Source organism: Asparagus officinalis, chromosome 5, assembly GCF_001876935.1.
Source record: "Asparagus officinalis chromosome 5, Aspof.V1, whole genome shotgun sequence".
In the NCBI taxonomy this organism is placed as follows: Eukaryota; Viridiplantae; Streptophyta; class Magnoliopsida; order Asparagales; family Asparagaceae; genus Asparagus; species Asparagus officinalis.
In genome coordinates, this window is record NC_033798.1 from 79,251,817 (window position 1) to 79,273,021 (window position 21,205).

General features: G+C 42.0%; 1 protein-coding gene across 1 annotated transcript; it reads right to left on the bottom strand.

The window, feature by feature from the left end:
• Positions 861-2,362, bottom strand: LOC109844046 (transcription factor TCP4-like). Its single transcript, XM_020413053.1, has one exon. It carries the CDS (start codon positions 2,067-2,069, stop codon positions 1,035-1,037), a length of 1,035 nt encoding a protein of 344 aa, XP_020268642.1. The 5' UTR covers positions 2,070-2,362; the 3' UTR covers positions 861-1,034.

Consider the following 21,205-nt stretch of genomic DNA (forward strand, 5'->3'; position numbering starts at 1 on the left):
AAATTGAATTCTTTTATCAATTATTTTTCCCCCTATTTTATTCACGGGTCTTATTTTGGTAATATATTAACTTAACCCATTAAAATGTATGAAGGGTTGAGAGTAGGAGTTTTCCCCAGGAGGACCACATTTTCAACAAACTACCAGTGATATAACTAGCATGATTTATCAAAGAAAATCATGGAGAGCTTATCATCATCTTACAGCTACAATTGATCAATTGACAAGCAATATTACTTTTCTTTACTTTTTTTTTTTTGCTTTATGCTTTTCTCTTTTGGCTTGTGAGTGTGTGGCTCTCAACAAGAGCAGAATTATGTGCGCGTGCATGAATGCTGATGACAAAAAGAACATGAATCCACTCAAAAGGAAAAGATCTATAACACTATCACCTCTAAAAGAATGATGCTGATTTCCTACAAGAAGACATTTTAACGCAAGCAAAGTGCAGACTGAAATTAATCATAGAATATCAACCAATAAAATCGAAGAGGCTGGCAACAGTGGCTGCTGCTACTGTCCAGTGGAAAAAACCTCACCTCAGCATCTTGTAATGGGATAAATTAGTGTAATCATATACTTTTTATTTTATTGTATTTTATTCATTCTCTTTTTGAATTGTTTGCTTGGAAAACAGAAGCATCAATAAAAAAAAAGACATCAAAGCTACTTTCTTCTTGAATATATATTCTTTTTCTCTGCACAACACAAGTCACGTATACCCAATAAAATGGGAAGGAGAGCATCCCGTTTCGAGTCATAGAATCCAGTCCTTTTTCACCACAACTTCTGTCTTCATGCCAAGTGTCGCATTACATTATTGTCAGATTCTATGGGCTCTCATATGCGTTTCCCGATCATAGTAACTACCTTTCCTTTTGACAAATAGCTAAAATGCATGGCAACAAAAATAACAGCTAAAAGCGACAGTTTCTACTAGCACAAGAACAGTAACAGTAGCCAAACAACATCAAACACAATTAGGATGGTAACATTGACAAGATTAATTTGGGGTTTGTCAGTCCCTCTTCTCATCAGTAGTGACAATCAGACGCAGATTCTGGCTTGTCTTCAGCCCTAGCGTCATGCTCCTCTTTGCCCTCAATCCTCTGCGGGATGCGAAACCCCGAGAAATCTCGGCTGCTAGATGCGAAACCCATGTCCTGAACTGATGGCGAAAGAGGACGAAACAGTGAGTGATGCATCTGGTGACCGGTTGCAGCAGCAACTGGAGCATTCCAGGCGCACATTGAAGGAGAATTACTGGACTGAAGGGGTTCCCTGTGAGTATAGAGTTGGCTATCGCCGAGCACTTCTTGCGGACTGAACACAAAACCTCCACTGCGATCACTGTTATCACCCATACTCCACGGTATCCCTGAGCTAACATCAAAGCCCATGTGCTCGGAAGCAGATAAGATATTAGGAGTCTGTCCCTGTGAAGACTGAAGCGAGAGACGGAGATCTTGATCTTGGCTGCTAGCTCGAGACAAGAGGTTCTGAGGGTTAAATTGGGTGATGGCATCAGAGTCAAGTGAAGGTGAAAGGAAAGGGGCAGTAGCAGCATTAGGTTGTTCTTCGAAATACGTTGTAGCGTTTGGATGCCAAGGGGGAAGTTCGTCAAGCTGATCGATTGCAGCCTTGGCATTCTTGATGAGCCAGTCAACAGCCTTGCTAGGCCGGTCATAGCCAAGACGGTCCTGCACGTCATAGAACTGGATGGCGGTGTGTGCGGATAAGCGTACTCTGCGATCTCTCACACCTTTGGCAGTGTAGACCTTGCTGTGTCGGTCTTTTCGGCCAGTTGCCCGCACAATGTGCCCGCCGTTGGCTGGGATGATCTTTCCGGAGATGCTTGATGGCTTCTTTGGTAGCGGTGCCTGCTGTAAGATGGAGCCCCGAATTTGGTTTTCATGCTGATGACACCCTTCATCTCCTTCTTGCTTTCCTCCTATTTCTCCGATATCTGTTGTTACAGGATGAAAATGAGTCTTCCAGGGATCCAGCTGACTTCTCAATCTCTTCTTCTCGCTCTCCTCTTCCAGCATAAGATTTAGCGGAGCGAGCATTGATGGGTTTTCTTTCCTCTAGCTAGCTATTGCTTCCTCAAAAGCTTGACCTTCTAAGTCCCACGATCTCATGACCAACACCACGTGAGGGAAGTGAAGCCTGGCTGCCACACAAGAACTATAATTAATTTCTTGCAAGCAATGAGTTTCTCCTTCTATTTAAAAGAGAAACTAAAGACTCATCTAAGCACTATCAAAGGAATCCCTTGTACTGGAGATGAAATAGGAAAAGGAAAAGAGGAAAAAGAAAAAAACGACTCTCTCTCCTTTCTTGATCCTGGTACCCCTCACTCTCTCTGACTTTCTACATCTGTATTTTTCTGAGCCTGGACACTGACTGTATGTAGCTTTTGTTGTGCGCAGCAGAAATTTCGGCAGCACATCTGGTGCACAACAAGAGAGTAGATTTTAACTAAATCCATGTTTCACAAAGGAAACAAGAACCGAAAGTGATATATCTCAATAAAATGGGATATACACTCTTCATCTCATCAGTTCTAGGACTGATTTATCGAGGGAACCTAAACAAGCTATTACAAATCACAGCAAGACAAGGAATTTTATGTAGTTCGACAAGTTGTCTACGTCCACGGGACAAGAAGAGGGGAGATTTACTATTAGAGAGAGAATACAAATAGGGTTTACAATCACACAAATTAAACCCTCGAACAAGCTATCAAATCTCACACAAATATCTCCCTCAAAAGGACAGCTGCCAAAAACCAGCCGAAAAGCCTCTGCGGTTTTCCCCTACACGCCCTTGCACGAAACCCTAGAAGAGACAACCGTATTTTTTCCCTCTGCACTTGCACCAAACACTAGGAGAAAAACAGGAACCCTATTTATAGCCTGGTGTACATAGCTATCGAGTGGGCCTGCCTTGTGCAAAGGAGAAATCTCCTCACGCACCTTATCTCTTCATGTGTGTGTGACCCCCACGCGCCAACATGAGAAACCCTTCTGCGTTCTCCCACGCTCGTGGCCCCCACGCGCTTTGAAAGCGCGTCACCTGATAGGGGCAATTCATTCATAACTCTCCACCTCGGTGAAGTTTCTCCCAAAACTGAGCCGACATCAACCAAACCAAATGTCTCACTTGTTGCGTCCAGTACGAAGTAAACCAAAATCACGACAGCGGACTCAATCCACAACAAGTCGAGATCCAAATGAGAATACGAACACTCTCCAAGCGTCAGTATCTACTCACCAAATCGGTTGCATTATGAATGACTGCCTACGTATCCTCTTGTTCAAGGAATCAAGTCTTCACGTAGTTCGCCCAAATGGCCCCCAAAGGCCCTCAATCTAATAGAAGAGTTCTTAACTCTTTACCAATAAATCTACAGCTGATAGCTCTCTCAATGGCCCCAAAATAAAACAAACCAAACACCTCTACTTGAGGTGAACCAATAGCCATATCCAAATCCAAACTATGTTCACTAGCTACACTCGAATCAAAAACCAACTCATCATCTGCATCCAAATCCAAATGATCCCTAAAGTGTGTCACCTCAGCTGGAATCCCTAACGATGCAGAATAATCTGGAGTATGTGGAGTAATCTCCACCCAACGTGAAGTAGCATCACCCTCCAACCGTTGGGGCATCCCAACGATCTGATCAACACTCTCCACCTGCTGAGAGTCAAATATGACACACCTGCTCAGAATAAAATCAGAGTCTCCCAACTGACAACCAAACGAGCCTTTGAATTCTAAATGTGCAATCGGATCAAATCTCACATCCTCGATGTGACCAAATGTTGGGCAACCAAACATCCGATACAACCCAAAATCTAAAGCAGGTTCACCAGATCCTAAATCTCTACACGTAGTAGTCGGTAACCTATGACTAAGATGACCCAAACATGTCGAAGCCCAAACACTAAAATCAATGCTCGACATCAAACGTCGATCATCCTCCAGTAAGGAATGATCCATAAAAACTATCATCTCATCTCGTCGCCCCATTGTTTCCTCTCCAATGAAGTATCTCAAATTACCATGAGCTTAGCACAAACGCAGAAAAGAACAACGGATTATCTTTCTGCCAATACACTTCCTCCAACTGTTGTTGACTTCTAGAACTTCACACTAACGGGACTTGGTTGTAACCACAAATGCCTAGAACAGTCACCAACATAGAAAACTATATACCTATTACCTCCCTATGATGCCCCATTGGATGGCTCCAAAATACCTGAATGAACACCCCTTAGAAGACCCCTCGATCGATGGATAGAAGTACCAAATTCCACCTCGGTCTTCTCGCTCATATCAATGTGTTCATAGGACTTCAAACTGTAGGTCAAAGCACTCCTCAACAAACAATGCACGATACCAATAACCAAATATCCTAGCCTCAAACAGCGTCACAGTCTAGCCAAATCCGAAGAAGTCGTCAGCTCTCTATCAATCACTGTGCTTCTAAGCAAATAATACAAGTTGCTCTTTCTAACGCCCTTCATCATAATCATGGACCCCAATGTGACTTTCAAACGTACATCCACTAAGGTCACCCTATAGACTGCTGCCTCCAAAACTCCAAGTAAAATGATATTCTTCTTTAATTGTGGAATGAACCTCACTTCACCCAACTCCCGAATCACCTCATCACACATCCTAATCTGAACGGTACCAATACCACTAATAGAGCATGCATATCCATTACCCATGAGCATGACATCCCCTCTTTCCAAATCCTGAAAGCTAGAGAACCAATCCCTCATAGGGCAAATGTGATAAGAAGCACCCGAATCCAACATCCACTCTGTAGAGTTGGTAACACAAACTGACGGTAATGAAGATAACGAATAGCCTGAAGAATCCAAATCTGAATAGTTGCCACTAGACTTAACAACATTTACCTCTGAAGCTTGTACAACTTTTCACTTATTCTTCCCGGCTCAATTTAACTTTGGGCATTCGGCTTTCCAATATCTATTCTCTTTATAAAAAGCACACTGGTTTTTACGAACTACAAAGTGTGCACCTATGAATTGCGACCTCCTACTACGGTTTGGACCACGGCCTTGAACTGCTAATGCATCTCCCGATGCCTTCTAGGAGGATTCGTCAACACTCTTCCTCAACTCATAATTCACCAACGCTGAGGTCACCTCTTTGTAATTAACAGTCGTTCTTTCATTAATCATAGTGAGAACAAAAGTATCATAATCATCCTCGGGCAACGAACACAAAAGTAGCATCGCTTTGTTTTCATCCTCAATCATGATATCCACATTGGTCATATCTAAAAGCAGCTTTGTGAAGTTATTAACATGCTCCCTAATAAAAACTCCACTCTTCATCTTAAACTAGTAAAACCTTTTCTTCAAGTGAAAACGATTCTCAATGCTCTTGGTAAGGTATTTCTCATTGAGTGTTTCCTATAATTTCTTCGCCGATGTCTCGTTCATCACATCATAAATAAGATCCGGCGTCAAGCATGACTGAATAACTCCACAAGCCCTACTGTTTAACTCCTTCCAAACCTTGTCCTCTATATCATTAGGTTTCTCTTGTAACTCAAGAGTCTCCTCCAAATTCTGTGTGTCCAACGCATCCATCACCTGGCATCTCTACAAACCAAAATTGATCTTATCGTCGAACTTCAAAACATCAATCTTTGTATTATTAATGCTCAGACTCTGTATCGCCTTCGTAAGATACGATCCTGATGCGCTTGTTTCACCCATATTGTAGATCTATCTCTTCAAATAAGAATCCTTCAGTGAATCCTTCGAACAAGCCCCAAGTCAAAACTTGGGCTCTGATACCACTTGTTGTGGCAGCGAAAATTTCGACAGCATCTCTGGTGCACAACAAAAGAGTAGATCTCAACTAAATCTCTGTTTCACAAAGGAAACAAGAACCGAAAGTGATATATCTTAACAAAGTAGGATATACACTCTTCCTCTCATCAGTTCTATGACTGACTTGTCGAGGGAACCTAAACAAGCTATTACAAATCACAGCAAGACAACGAATTTTACGTGGTTTGGCAAGTTGCCTACGTCCACGGGGCAAGGAGGGGGGAGATCTACTATTAGAGAGAGAGAATACAAATAAGATTTACAATCACACAAATTAAACCCTCAAATAAGCTCTCAAATCTCACACAAATATCTCCCTCAAAAGGACAACCACCAAAAACCAGCCGAAAAGCCTCCGCGATTTTCCCCTACACTTGCACCAAACCCTAGGAGAAAAATAGTAACCATATTTATAGCCTGGTGTACATAGCTATCGGGTGGGCCTGCCTTGTGCAAAGGAGAAATCTCCTCACGCGCCTTATCTCTTCACGTGAGTGTGGCCCCCACGCGCCAACATGAGAAACACTTCTGCGTTCTCCCACGCTCGTGGCCCCCACGCGCCTTGAAAGCGCGTCACCTGATAGGGGCAAGTCGTTCACAACTTTTGGCTTCATCCTCCTCTTTACTGCTTACTAGCTTCAGCTATTAATAGAAAACCGCGCAACCTAGATGAAAAAAACCGTTTGGATTCTTCCATATACCAACAAATACATCAAACATAGAATACAAGGCAGAAACTGGCAATCATAAGTGAAATACTTGTTAGAAGGCTAACACAGCTTGCCACCTAACTGGTTTAAGTGTAATATGTAGCTTAAGATTGGAACCACACAAGTTGACACATTACGCTCATTTGACTTGTGTTGTGCCTATAACTGTTAGTTTTTCCTTCTTTTTTCCTACATTTTTGCCATCTACTGGATTGGATCAAATTTGGAAAACACTATTAAATTTGGCCTAGATATGAACAAACACCAATTCAAAAAACTTGTGGGGTCAATTGATTACATCTTTCACCATTACTGTTAGAGGATGAAAGCCTAATAATGACACGGACTTGCCAATTAAATAAAGAACTAAAGCCGAAGTGGATCATAATAGGGGTGCTAAAGCTTATCTGTATCCGATAAAATATCTGTAACTGTATCCATTATGATACAGATATGATTACTTAAATCAGTAACCAATAGAATGTGGTGACGGATATGGTTTTGTGGTGAAATATCTGGATCCATATCCGAAATATCTGGATCATGATACTGTTAGGATAGTTTTAATCCTTTAATTATGGATTTGAGGTTAATTTTGATGATCAAAATGTCAAATATTAGCTTTTCAGATATAATGAACATGTTAGTAAACTCTTTTGTGCCACATGAACTATATTTTTTTTCCAATAGTATCCATATTTCTCATATCTGTTTTATATCCGCATGTATATCCGTATCCGTATCCGATTTTAATGGATATGGATATGAATTTTTCTTACCGGATATATCTGTATCTGTATCAATATTTGAAATGACTAAACAGATATGAATATGATAAGTATCATATAGGAACCGTATACGGACGATGCACCCCTAATCATCAACCGCAGGAAAGGATGATAAGTCTAAATCCACAGGCATGGGAGGACTTAACTTTCCAAATGGGGCAGGAACCAATTGGAAAGCTGTAGCAGGGTAGCTGGTAGTGACGTCAGTCGTACGTTGTTGATCCCAACGTGGTGAGAGCAATACTTCAGTGGTTGGTGGATTATGGACGTAACTTCATGACGAATATGACCACTTAGATGTTACATACCTCACTATCAGCAATTGATGATGGGTATATAATGTTGGAATTATATAATAAAAGATAACTTAAAACTTGACTTTGTAGAGGAAAAGAGGGAAAGGTTTTAGTACGGCCACATAGGAACTGGATAGAAAAAAGAGTCCTTTAAGCCTTCCCTTTCTCTCCTATGCCTAGAAGAAACAAAAGTTATGACTCCAACCACAACACCCGCCGCTGCGGCGGCGGGCCGGCTCGGGCTTCGGGTTCGCGGTGGCGCGCGCACGTGACGACGCTGCGGACACGAATGCAGCTAATCCCGGAATTTAATGGGCCGGACCTTATCAGCTACATTTTTTTATTTCTAAATAATTAAAATATAATTTTCTATTTTTGAACAATTAAATGAGATAAAATAATTTATTGTAACCGCAACATATTTTTGTAGTAACGAAAAATATTTATTAGTGTGATTAAAACGTGAAAACATTGCGAATTAATTATGTAACGGAAATGTTTTGATAAACGGCTAATTTTAATTCAACTGATTAAACCGTGTTAATTAGGGGTTATAAGTAACGGCTGTTTTCCCTATAAAAGATCTAAATCCGAGAGTTAACACAGCGAAAAGCAACAACTCTATTCTTCACCTTCTCGCTTCTTCTCTTTCAAATATTACTGTTACAATTTGCTGGTTCCTGAAAGTTTACGAAGAATTCCGCAAGCCTCTTAGAGCTCTGTCGACGCACGAGAAGAGAGGTCGCCTGACGGGGTCAGTTGTACTCTCCGGGAGCTTTGCGGTAGCCCCTGTACGAGAGGGCAATTATTTCTGGACCATGTCCTTGCACGCCTCGCACATCAGGCAGTATTTCTAACCTCTATTACTTCATTTGATATATTTCTTATATCTGCGTTATAAAAGTAGATTATCTCGTTAATATCAAATGGTTTAAACTGAGTTTTCGTTATGTCTAAGACAGCTGAAGATTCACAAACAATCCAAGGAAACATAATTTTGTGGCTGTTTAGAATATAGTAACATGATTAACATTCTGGTTTTTATGTTAATGTTGTCTGCAATTCTTAAAAAACAAATGTTACAATGCATGATTATTCTGTTGAATGATGCTTTATATATTTCTGCCCCCTGCATTAGTAATAACAAAAAGATTCGTATCATGCATCAAGATTATGGTAGCAAGTGAAGTTATGTCTGCCTAAAACAGCAGAAGTTTGATGGGGAATATTTTCGTCGTGGCAAAACCAAATGACGAAGATTTTGAGTTAACAAACCTACACTCCTAATAACCAGCCATTAGAACCAGATAACCCATCTCATGCTAGAACCAGTTACTAGCAATCTTTCCTCATCTTCCTCACAGTATTCCTAATCCTATCCAAGAAACACCTCAGAGATAGAATATCATTGTCTACATAGAATCTTAGGAGCTTTATCTGATAGATCATATGATATAGATATCACCTATCAACTAATGCTAAGTCTGTGGGAAACCCTAGAGAAAAAGTATGTTATAGCATATTGGGAATTAAAGATTTAAGAGCTTCTGAAGTTAACAAATTTAAAAATTGGTAGCATTCTAAAACTAGCAATGATGAGCAAATTCAATGAATTCGCAACATATAGTTCACAATTAAAAAGTAATGGATGCTATCCTAGATGAAACCATTTCAGAGATAGCATGTCTTATAACAATCATCCGCGAGTCCTGATACAGATTTGTGGCCAAACCTTAGCATAGCCCAGAGAGATCTTTACCCTGAAACAGTGTTGAATTCCATTAAGAATTGAGAACAACATCAGATTCAGCGGAGAAAAATAATGTGACAAAACTGAACGCCAAGCAGAACCCAAAGTATAACAATATTGAAATCCAAACCCTTTCGCCACAAGCACAAGAAACGTCCTTCATCAAAATCAAATAATAAATTTAAGAAGAAATCTTTTCTCAAAATACAAACCATGTTCAGACTTTCAAAAAGAAGGAAAGAGTGAACGTCGAGCCTGCTCGTTTGTGCGGAGAACGCAACCATCTTGCAAAGGACTGTTTTTTCAAGAAAACTGAACCAGCCCAAGCCTAGCGAACAGGGCAGGCGCCTCCACCACTAATACAGTCACAAGTACTAACATGTGACTTCCCAGTCCACTGAGCTGGGCTTTCAGGTCTGTGCTTCTTCACTCCGAAGTAAACACTGATCCTTCAAGCAAATCGATTGTGGAATTGACACTGGAAGCTAAATATTCATATTGCGATCTCAATCAATTCTTGTTGTTTTCACCTATCAGGTCTCAAGTTAGAGGAGCCTGTGACAATGGGAAAATAATAAGTGTGGCTCCTCTGCTATCTGGAATAGGTCGGAGATCAAACTAAAGCTAAACTTCTAGATAAAGGACTTTGAATCACTGCCAGGATGTCCATCTGTACAGACATTCAGCGAGAAATTTAATTAGCGGATGTTATCTAGTGCAACAAAGCTACAAACGTTGTTTTTGAATCAAATAAGTTTGTAATAACGTAAGGGTTTGAACTCAGTTGGAAAAGGTTTCTTACTGTCATGGTTCTTTTTAAATTCTGCAATGTTAAGAATTCTCAGCTCTTGCATTCAAATCTTTGAATATTAATACCTTCGCTACTTGGCACAGATCTAGGACATGTGAATTATATTAATTAAAAAGATTGATGCAGTCTCAATAATTACCCAAAAGCTTAATAATAAAAGATGATGAAAATGTGAATATGTGTAGAGCCAATTCCTAAGAAACCATTTAAGCTATTGATAAGATTTGGATATTAGAACTCATTCATAGTGATGTATGTGATTACAGGAGAACAACAGAGGGTGGTAACAAATATTTGTAACTTTTATAGACGAATTTGCTCTAATATTGTTACTCTACTTAATTAAGACTAAGATGAGCATAAACAAATTTAAAATATGATGAAGGAAGAAGTGAAAATCAGTTGTATAAATTTAAAATACTAAGATCAGCATAGATGTGGTGAGTCACTTCTATGAATTAAAACAATTCTCGAAGATAATGAATTTATCATGAAATAACTTCTCCAATACACCTCAATCACTTTATTAAACTAAAGATGAATTATAAACAATTGAAATATATAAAGCAGAAGTGAAAATAAAAGTTGGATAGGGGAAAATGACATACTAAGATCGATAGAGCGTGGTGATCCACTTCAATGAATTAAAACACGTCTGCTGAAGATAATGAGATATATTCTATGAAATAACTGCCTCCTTATACACCTCAATCTAATGGGTAGCTGAGAGAAGAATTAACACTAGGATACTGTGTACTCAATGTTAATTAATTCTAGGTGTGCCAGAAAATTTATGGGGAGAAGCTTCATGACTGCATGTCATATACTGAAATGATTCTATTCAAGAAATTGAAAAACCCTGACACCAATTGTGTAAGCATAGAAACCCTATTAGATCACCTAAAGTGTGGGGGTGTTACAAAAAGTCAAATACCTTGAATAAAGAAAAGAAGATTGGCCTAAACCTGTAGATGGAATTTTATTGGGCTATGTTCTGATTAATCAATGATTTAATAACAACTCTGACATATGAGATACCAACAAGCTGAAATAATTGATGCTAGGGATGAACATTACTTTGAAAATATTTTCCTTTACAAGACCAAGAATAAACAACACAGGCCCTAGCTCTAATACTCGATACCTGATCTAATCAACAGTGAAACTATTCCTAAACACATTAGCACTTAAAGTCCAGAGGAGCTAGGCACTAGGAAAGTAAAAGAACTAGAATAGAAAACGGGTCATGAAATTTCTATGCATTTACTGTTAGAAGATTACCTCCAGTAACATTGAAGATGCTGAATACGTATATGCCGCCATTTTGGAAGGAAGCTATAATAATGCAGATACAATCTATAGTTCAAAATCATACTTGGCGAATAACTGATTTCCTTCCAGGAATGTAAACCATAGGATGTAAGGGTGTTTAGAGACAACTTAAGACCGAATGGAACAATTAGATACAATAATAAGCAGATTAGTAAGCTAGGATATACCCAAAGTCTGTACTTGATTATTTTGATGATTCTATTCTCACTCAGCTAGGATTAAGACATTAGAGTCCATCATAGCTCTTAGCATCCATTCACAATTAATAATCATCACATGGAGTTAAAACGCATTTATTAAATGCGAGACTTTCATGATGAAGAAATTTAAGGATCCCCCAAAAACCTGGGGAATTTAATAGCTTCTGGACAAGAAAGAAATATGAAGAGCTTATAGATTCCTATATTCTCCAAACAAGCCCAAACACAAGTATGAAATTGATGAACAAATATTACTATCTTATGCGATTTGTAATTTATCAACCGATTGAGTTGTATATCAGTAAATAGATAAAAACAACAATTGTGTATGAAGCCTATAATGTTTCATGACATTCTATTTTGGTCTCACTGACATACAGTCATATGAATCAAACACTTTTATCACAAAATTTGACATGAAATATCTTAGTCAAGCTGACCTAATCTTTAATAACCTACAAATCATGAAGATGAGAATGGTATGTTGTTACACAATCACACCTATATAGAGCAAATCCTTACGAATCTTTATCCAAACTGGTAACCTATTTCCCTCCATATATCTAACGTACATCTACAAAATACACGTCATCCTCAATTACAAAGAATATGCCACAAATAATGGCATCACTAAGATTCCTAACAAGACATATACCCCCCCCCCCCCCCCCCCCCCCCCTGACTGACATTGCTTATGCCAGTAAATAGACTTAGTAGATATACATCAAAATCCTGACTAAGATAACTGGGAGCTCTAAGGAAAGAGTTTGAGATACCTAAAAGGAACTATATATGGGTTTACACTATAAAGGTTATCCAATCTTAACTAGCAAGACTTTATCCAGATGACAAATTGGATTAAGATGAACTCAGTAGACTGTAAAACCTCACACAGCAGCATATTGTGTTCCTTTTAAGCGAGGCACGGAGCTGTTCTGGGCAAATCTATAACAAACCTGTAAGTCTAGAAGTACAATGGAGTATCAACAATGATAGCTCTTATAATACTGTATAGAGCTGAATGGTGAAGATTTAATAACGAACTCCACTAATGCCAAAACAATACACCATCTTCTCACTCACTCTAGTGACTGCGCAGCCGACTCAGCGACATTGCCCAAATGCATCAAGAGCAAATCAAAAATCGTCATGCAACCGATAGAATACGCACACCTTGCAAAGTCGCCCATAAATCCCTCTAAAGATCTATAAGAACTGAAACATGCATATACTAGCCTTAATTTCGTAAGAATAGACGACAAAATCTTCGCAGATCACTTAACTAAAGGCTTCTCCTACGGGCATGTCTACGATCAATCGAGGGCGAGGGTAAGCCATAACAAATCACGGCATGCAACCCAACTCGCATCTCGTCTTATTATCTGTTAATTATCAAATTGTTTAAACTGATTTTCGTTATTGTCTAAACAGCTAAGATTCACAACATATAAAACATTTAGATGCTGGATTTTCAGAAAAATGAATGGAAATGGTGTTATTGTACCAGTCGCATGCATATCATGAAAAGCTAGTTTTATTGTCCTGAAGCTTGACGACCAATCCAATGTGAAAACGGCGAAGAAATTATAAAAAACGTGAAGAAAAATTAAAAATAGACTTTACCATACCCCGGTGTGATGTCTGTCATGGGTGTGACAGAATCTGCCATGTCTGCCATAGGTGTGGTCTGCACCACACCCTGGTATGGAAGAATCTGCCCTGTCTGTCATGGGTGTGGTCTGCGCCACACCCTGGTGTGGCAGACTCGTTTTTAGAATCCTCTTTTGTTTGGGAATCCTCCTTTGTTTAAGATTGTGTTTTATTATAAATAGGACCACGTTTTTAGGGTTTCAAAAGGAGAGAAAAGGAGAGAATTAGCATTGTTTTGAGCATTTTGAGAGGGAGATATTGTGAGGGAGTTGAGGGCTTTGGTTAGGGTTATATTTGAGTGATTTTGTGAGTTATAACCCGTTATATTTCTCCTCCATATAGTGAAATATCTCCATCCTCTCCCCGTGGATGTAGGCAATTGCCGAACCACGTAAATCCTTGTGTTTGGTTTGATTTGTGTCGTATTTTGGTGAATTGCACTCGTGATTTGGTTTGGTTTTCTTCTCTCATCACTCACCGACTCGTTTGGTTGTCAAGCACGCTTCCGCACGGCGCGTAACAATTGGTATCAGAGATCAGATTTCAGATCTAGGGTTTTTGATTAGGTGGAGGAAGATTCAGTTGGAAGCTTGGTTCTTGAAGTTCTAGGATTTGGTGGAGTTAGGGTTTGAAGTTGTCGTTGAAGATCTCGCTTTCCTCGTGTGGTTAGGAGTTCTATTGGAATCCAATCTAGGGTTCAGTTGGGTAACTTCTAAATTCTATAAAGTTTGAATCTTTCTTTACAATTTGGAGTTTGTGATTATGGGTGAAGAAGTTGGTGAAAGCAGCAAGTTGACGGGTACAGTTCAAGTGGGTTTTCAGAACACTAAGATTAGTGTAGTGAAATATGACGACAAAATCAATTTTGGTTTGTGGATGAGCGACGTACAGGATGCGCTCAATGCTCAAAATTTGGAGGAGACCATCATGGTCGATGTGAGGTCACCTAAATATGAAGAGGCTGTATGGGAAAAAATGAATAGAAACGCTTATGGGGTAATCAGGTCCTGTTTGGAACAGGAGCTAAAATATGATGTGATTGGGGTGACGTCTGCGATGAAGATGTGGGAAATTTTCAACAATAAGTATCTTACGAAGAGTGTTGAGAACAGATTGCATTTGTTGCGTAGGTTATTCAGATTCCAGATGTCCTGAGGCACCTCGCTTGTGGCTCATGTGAACAACTACACTAAGTTATTGTCGGACTTGGCGAACGTGGATGAGAAGATCACGGATGAGTACAAGGCTATTATTCTTGTGGGCTCCTTACCGGATGAGGAGTATGATACATTCGTGCTTACGTTGCTGAATGGGAGATCTTCTATCAGCTATAGTGAAGTAACTAACGCTTTGACAAACGATGATTTGAGAAGGAAGGACAAGGAGACTTCCCGCGTTAGTACTTCAGGAGAGGCCTTGTCGACGAGAGGTAGAAGCCCATATCCGAGAGGTGACAATAGGATCAGGTCAAAGTCAAGAGGCCACCACCAATTAGCAAAGAACCAATGTGCATTCTGTAAGGAGCAGGGATATTGGAAGAGAGACTGCCCGAAGCTCAAGGAAAAAGAGAATGGCAAGAAAAAGGGCTCGAAGGCCAATGAGGTGAACGTTGCAAAAGGCGATGATTCCGATGATTCGTGCTTTTTTCTACTGATTACTCTGGAGGTGAACCATGTGGATGCATCAGATTGGATGCTTGATTCCGGCGCTACTTATCATGTGACCCCTAGACGACACTGGTTTGCATCTTTTGAGAAAGTCGGCGGGGGTGTTGTTATCATGGGAACTGATCAATCCTGTGGTGTTTGTGGGATAGGTACCGTGCGGATTAGGATGCACGATGGAGTAGTCCGTGAGTTGAAAGATGTGAGATTTGTTCCTCAACTGAAGAAAAATCTTATCTCAGTTGGAGCTTTGGAGGCGAAGGGATTCAAAGTGACTTTCGAAAACGCTGTAGCAAAGGTTACTAAGGGATCATTGGTGGTGATGAAGGGAGTCCGCAATCAGAATTTGTATTATCTGAAGGGAAGCACCAAGATTGGCCAGGTTGCTTCGGCTATTTCAGAAGCGGACATGAGCAGACTTTAGCACTATAGGTTGGGGCACACAGGTAAAAAGTCACTACAGGATTTGTGTAAGCAGGGGCTATTGAAAGGAGCCAAGAGTGGTAAAGTGGAATTCTGTGAGCACTGTGTTCTTGGCAAGAAGACGAAGGTGAAGTTCGGGACGGCCATTCATAGGACGAGGGGTATCTTGGACTACGTGCACACATATGTTTGGGGTCCTACCAAGACGGCATCACTTGGTGATCGACATTGGTTCGTCACGTTCGTTGATGACTATTCTAGGTGATGTTGGGTGTACACCATGAAGCATAAGAGTGAAGTCCTAGATTTGTTTATGGAGTGGAAGAAGAGATTGGAACTGCAGACTGGAAGAAAGATCAAGACGTTGCGATCCGACAACGGTGGTGAGTATACTTCTGACCCCTTTCAGCAGCTATGTCGAGACGAGGGCATAGAGAGGCACTTCACAGTTAGTCATACACCACAACAGAATGGGGTGGCAGAGAGGTTAAATCGGTCTTTGTTGGAGAAGATTCGATGTTTATTGACGCATAGTGGTTTGGAGAAGATCTTTTGGGCTGAGGCACTTACATATGCGAGCCACCTCATAAATAGGCTGCCTTCATCTGCGATTGAGGGGAAGACCCCTATGGAGATGTGGTCGGGAAAGCCAGCACATGACTATGACCAGCTCAAGGTATTTGGTTGCCCTGCATATTATCATGTTAGAACTGATAAGTTAGAACCTCGAGCTAGGAAGGCCATATTTGTAGGATTCAAGCGTGGTGTCAAGGGATACAAGCTTTGGGATCCAGTTGGGCTTCTATCTTGAAGCTTCTCAGCTCTCATCAGGTGGAGAGCGACCCGACAGAGGAGATTTCGCAGGTGGTGGAGATTGATGCATCTCCACAGAGTCCAGATGGTACAGTATCCATTAGAGTACCGACTGAGGTGATGCCATGCGAGCATGATGGTGATGCGGAGGATACGGGTACTCATTGTAGGCGTCTAAAAATGCCTATGAGTGCCCGCACACAGCTCAAGACAAAGAGAAAACGACGAACATCGTTATCCGAGTCTAAGAGGATTATCTGACGCCAACAAGCGCATAAAGCGAATCGGCAAACTGTTGATGACATGACAACGAACCACCACAATGGAAAACGCCAAGTGGACCGCACGCGTCAATCAGCCCGCGCGCGTCAATCAACACGTGTGTGTCAATCAAACACGCGTTCGACGGTCAATTCCGCAACGAAGCGTACAAGTCAACAAGACGATCAATTACGCAAAACGGTAGAAAATACAAGTCCCGGAAAGACCAGAAAACACCAGAGCTCAGCAAAGATTCGAAACACCGCGTTCGCGCGGGTCGGACCGCGTCGACCCGCGCCCGCGCGGGTCGGCCAAGTCCGACCCGCGGCGGCGCGGGTCGGATCCATCCGACCCGCTGCAATAGCGCCGGTCAGACCAGTCTGCCGCGTCTGTTTGACCATCACTGATGGTTATTTCGTACGGTTTTAACGTTCTCTCAAGATTATATTTCAGTTCCAGAGTTCCCACTACCGTGATAATTCATCACCAAACGTGTTAGGGGCTGTTGCGAACTGAAGATAAGGCCAAATCACTTGTTCTCACAAATAACGCTAGCCTATTTATAATCCTTCAGCGAGGCGATTGATAAACAGGATTGTGCACGAATTTTAATGACAACTTGGATTCTTCGCCTAAAGAAGGAGAGTTCGAGAGTCCGCGACTATCCTAGTCGCGTAAGTATAATATTATTTAGCTTGGTCTTAATCTCGAGAAGAGCCCTGATTCGCTTTGGTCGAATTTATATTATAATCCGAAGCGATGCTCTGCCGATTTCCATCAACCGATCCAGATCAAAGCGGTCCTAGCACAGGCAAGAATCCCACGCAAGACCGATAAACGATCTCTGCGTTTATTGACGAGATTGTATACTTTTGTTTCATATGATGTAAAGTTATAAAAAGACAATTATAATATTTTTTTTGTTTTCACTCTCCACAAACTGTAATGAATGGCGCTCCAGATAGCAACAATTGCGTGCCGCAAACAAACCTGGTCGACCTATGGCGTTTATTGGGCAGCCAACAGGCTTCGCTTGCCGGAGCTCGCGTGTCGCAACCCATACCAACGTTGAAGAAGAGGTCGACGTACGGATGTTACAAAGTAAATGACGAGAGAATATCTGTCGTCCTCCATCTCCAGATCCTCCGCCTCTCGCCAGCAAAGGAAGATCAACGCCCCCTGGTGTGTGCGGCTGCTAACTACAAGCCCATTCCGGCCTCCATATGCCGGTCTGCAGATCATAACCCAATATGATAGTGAGTACAGAAGGCGCGCCTATTTTTATCAAGAGACACTCGTCCAAAGCAGTCCAACGTTTGGACGCGCCAACTCGCACTAGAGCCTTGGAGTCAATTGAACGGGATCCGTATATTTAGAAATTAAGTCAACGTCAAGCGCGCCCACAACGGACAAATCCCTTCCCTCCAAATCACAAATTATATATAACGACCCGTTCAACTGCTTAAGAGTGATCAAGAAATGTCTGCGTACTGCTATGCGCGCCGGGCGAATTCCTTGCACAGAGGTGCAAAAGATGTGCAGAGGCTGCAATTGTTGTGCAGTCCAAACGGCGGCCAGAAAGATAATGCGGTCACTCAATCACTGCGTCACTCAAAATCCGACCCGCGCGAAGGTCACTCAAATCCGTATCCCGCGCAATACTGGCCAGGTCACCCAAATCCGACCGCCCAAATCTGCAGTCACCATAAATCGCGACCTCGCAATGCTGCAGTCACCAAAAATCCACGCCGCCAATCGTCAGTCACTCAAACCCGCAATCTACCAGGTCGCACCAAATCCGACCCTCCCAAATCGCGGTCACTTTTTTGCGGGTATAAATCCGAGCCTCCACTTTGGCGGTCACTTGGTTATCGACCGCCAATCTATGCCAAATCCACCTTTTTTAGGTCACTTGAGATCCGACCACTCACCCGTCGGTCACTTAAATCTACCCTGCCGCCGAGAGTCAAGGCAGAAGATGATTCTACACCATATTCTCGTCGATCCCTGTGAGTTCCGCACCTCCGACGACACGCAGGACAGTGTGGACTTGTCCCATTTCAAGGTGAGGATTGTCGATACGGGCCTGGGTCCTTGCACGAGATCGAGGCTAAAGTGTCTGATCGAAAGAATGCTTGGGTCGGCGTGACTGAATCCCCGACGATTTCAATCGAGCCCGGGGTCGCACACGCCCTCGTTAAAGGGAAAACTCCAATTCTACCGCACTGGGGTGTTTTTATCTGCAAAAGCCAAGAGCCTGGTGAGATCTGCCTCACAAAAGTAAGTCTATAACACGTGACTCTTAAGAATGCTAATAAATACGACAAATCCCCTGGAAAGAAACGTATTCAATCTGGACGATGATACGTTATATCCAGGGGAGTCATGTCAACACCACGATAGGTTCCTCCGTGTCATCTGATCGAATGAGTTGTACTAATCGGGCTGGGGTATGAACTAAGTCTCGGAAAAGAAACCCGAGAACTAAAATCTGCATTGCCGCGTGCGGCGAATCTATCAAGGGCAGTATTATTCAGCGTGTAGCTGCCCCAAGACCGGCTCCGCAAAGATCTCGTATTTGCAGAGGATCTCCAACGAAAGAAAGTCGTAAATCTAAACGCGCCTCCATAGAAACGATTCGTCGTTCAGAGTGACTAACCCCCAAGGTTACGCATCACATATGGTTATAAGGGAATAGGCGCATTCGACCCCTTCTAGCTCTGACCCGCTTATATCTTCATCGGTCTAACCCGGTTGCGATCAGGGACCACTAGACGCAGGACTACCAAAAGAATGGCAGTAGAGGGTTATCCTCGACGCATGAAACATCGATGCTAACTCTGGGGGGCAGTCGCTTCTAACAATACGTGAGTAATCTAGGCGCCCGCGGCAATCCCCGCGAAGTGGTTATGATTAAACGCGAAATGAGCAACTAAAATGGTTAGGATGCTCTAGTGAAGGCAGAAGCAAGCGCAATTAAATTCGAAATAAAATGGCTATGCAGCGGATGAAAGGGACAAGCACGACGGACAGATTCGATCTCTTTCCAATCAACAGGGCCGATCCAGCCGTCGCAACGCTGCTAACTGCAAGTAGGTAGCGATTCAGATGTGGATGAACCCTCCAATGCATGACTAACCCCTCGTTGACCAAAATCTGGGGTGGCCCCATAAGAATATACAACGCTGGGTGGCCCAACTAAAGACATAAACATGCTGGGGGTGGGCCATGTTATTCCTCTTTCATAATCGTCCGAGGTCCGACACGTGATGATGAAAAATGAAAGATCTCGAGAGCAAAAATCAAACGCTCTAAATTTGATCTGCTCGAGAGGTAAAATAGGACCGGCATTCCCGATTCCCTATCCAAGAAAATGGATTCGATCAATGTATCCGGCGAATTCAACCCTGTATATACTCACGCCGTTTGAACGGAAGGGTTCACCCACTCAACATCTGATCTACTTCAAGTATCCCAACTTGGGTAATGAATCTCCGCAATAAGCCTTGATGGTTTCGGTCATTCTGTGGCACCTCTTCGCGGGGCCCGCTTTGATTGGTACCGCCTGTCTCAAACCCGGAAGTATTAACAACGACGATATGGAGAGCTCATTCCTCGCGCAGTTCTTTGACGCACGATGAACGAGTATCAATCAGGACACTTTTCGATGAGAAACAAAAAGATGACGAGACAGTCGACAAGACTTCGTCAACGCGCGTTCCGGAATAAAGCAATGAACTGCCGAAGATCCATCACGAGGACTTCAATGCCTTCAAACATTCATAACAACCATATTATTGAGATATTAGAAGTATGGGAGTCGCACCCGTCCAACACTTGGAAACGAGTTGAAGACCGCGCGGAGAGCGGCGCCGAACGCTCTCCGAAGGAAGAAGCCGAGAGGAGCCAAACCGATCGGCCAATCCTCGCGAACTCGAAAACTTTGCCTTCCCGTGTAAGGGCAAGGCACCCAGCTGCTGTTGGTACTAATCAAACGTCCAACACAATCCGAAGCGCAAGCAAAAGACTTCGGACTGAAGAACTCCAAAAGAGAGTACTCTTCAAGGCGAAGACTTCCAGACCATCTCGAGTCTCTCCTTGAAAAATAACAAGATTAACTAGCCACCTGTCGTAAAATTCAGGAAGGAAGCTGCATAACTATCGTGTCCAAAAATACTGTGCGTTACCACAGGAGGACTCCATTCCCACCAAGGATTGTTTTGGCCTCTCAAAGAATAGGCATTCAAACCTTTCGGTTGAAGCGTCTTATATCGGCTCAGTTGATCCGAATGAAAGACTCCGACAATTATAATAAGTATAATACTGCTGCCTTCTCACACATCCGACAAGTATACGAGAGTAAGAACTCTTCTTATTTTAGTATCCTCCAACTGGTATATACTAAATGCTCCTGATACTACCCAAGTAGGTATTATGTAGGTCCTAACACGTTTCCTCACATTGACGGAATTCTGGAGAATTTTAATTGTAAATTCCTTAAAGATAACCACTCGTCAATAACTAATCATAATTTCACACCATCTTTTGCAAATGCTGGGTGGAAATTCCATTGTAAGGGAAGTTCGCGCGAAGAATCTCTTATGTAAATATATATTCTTAGAATA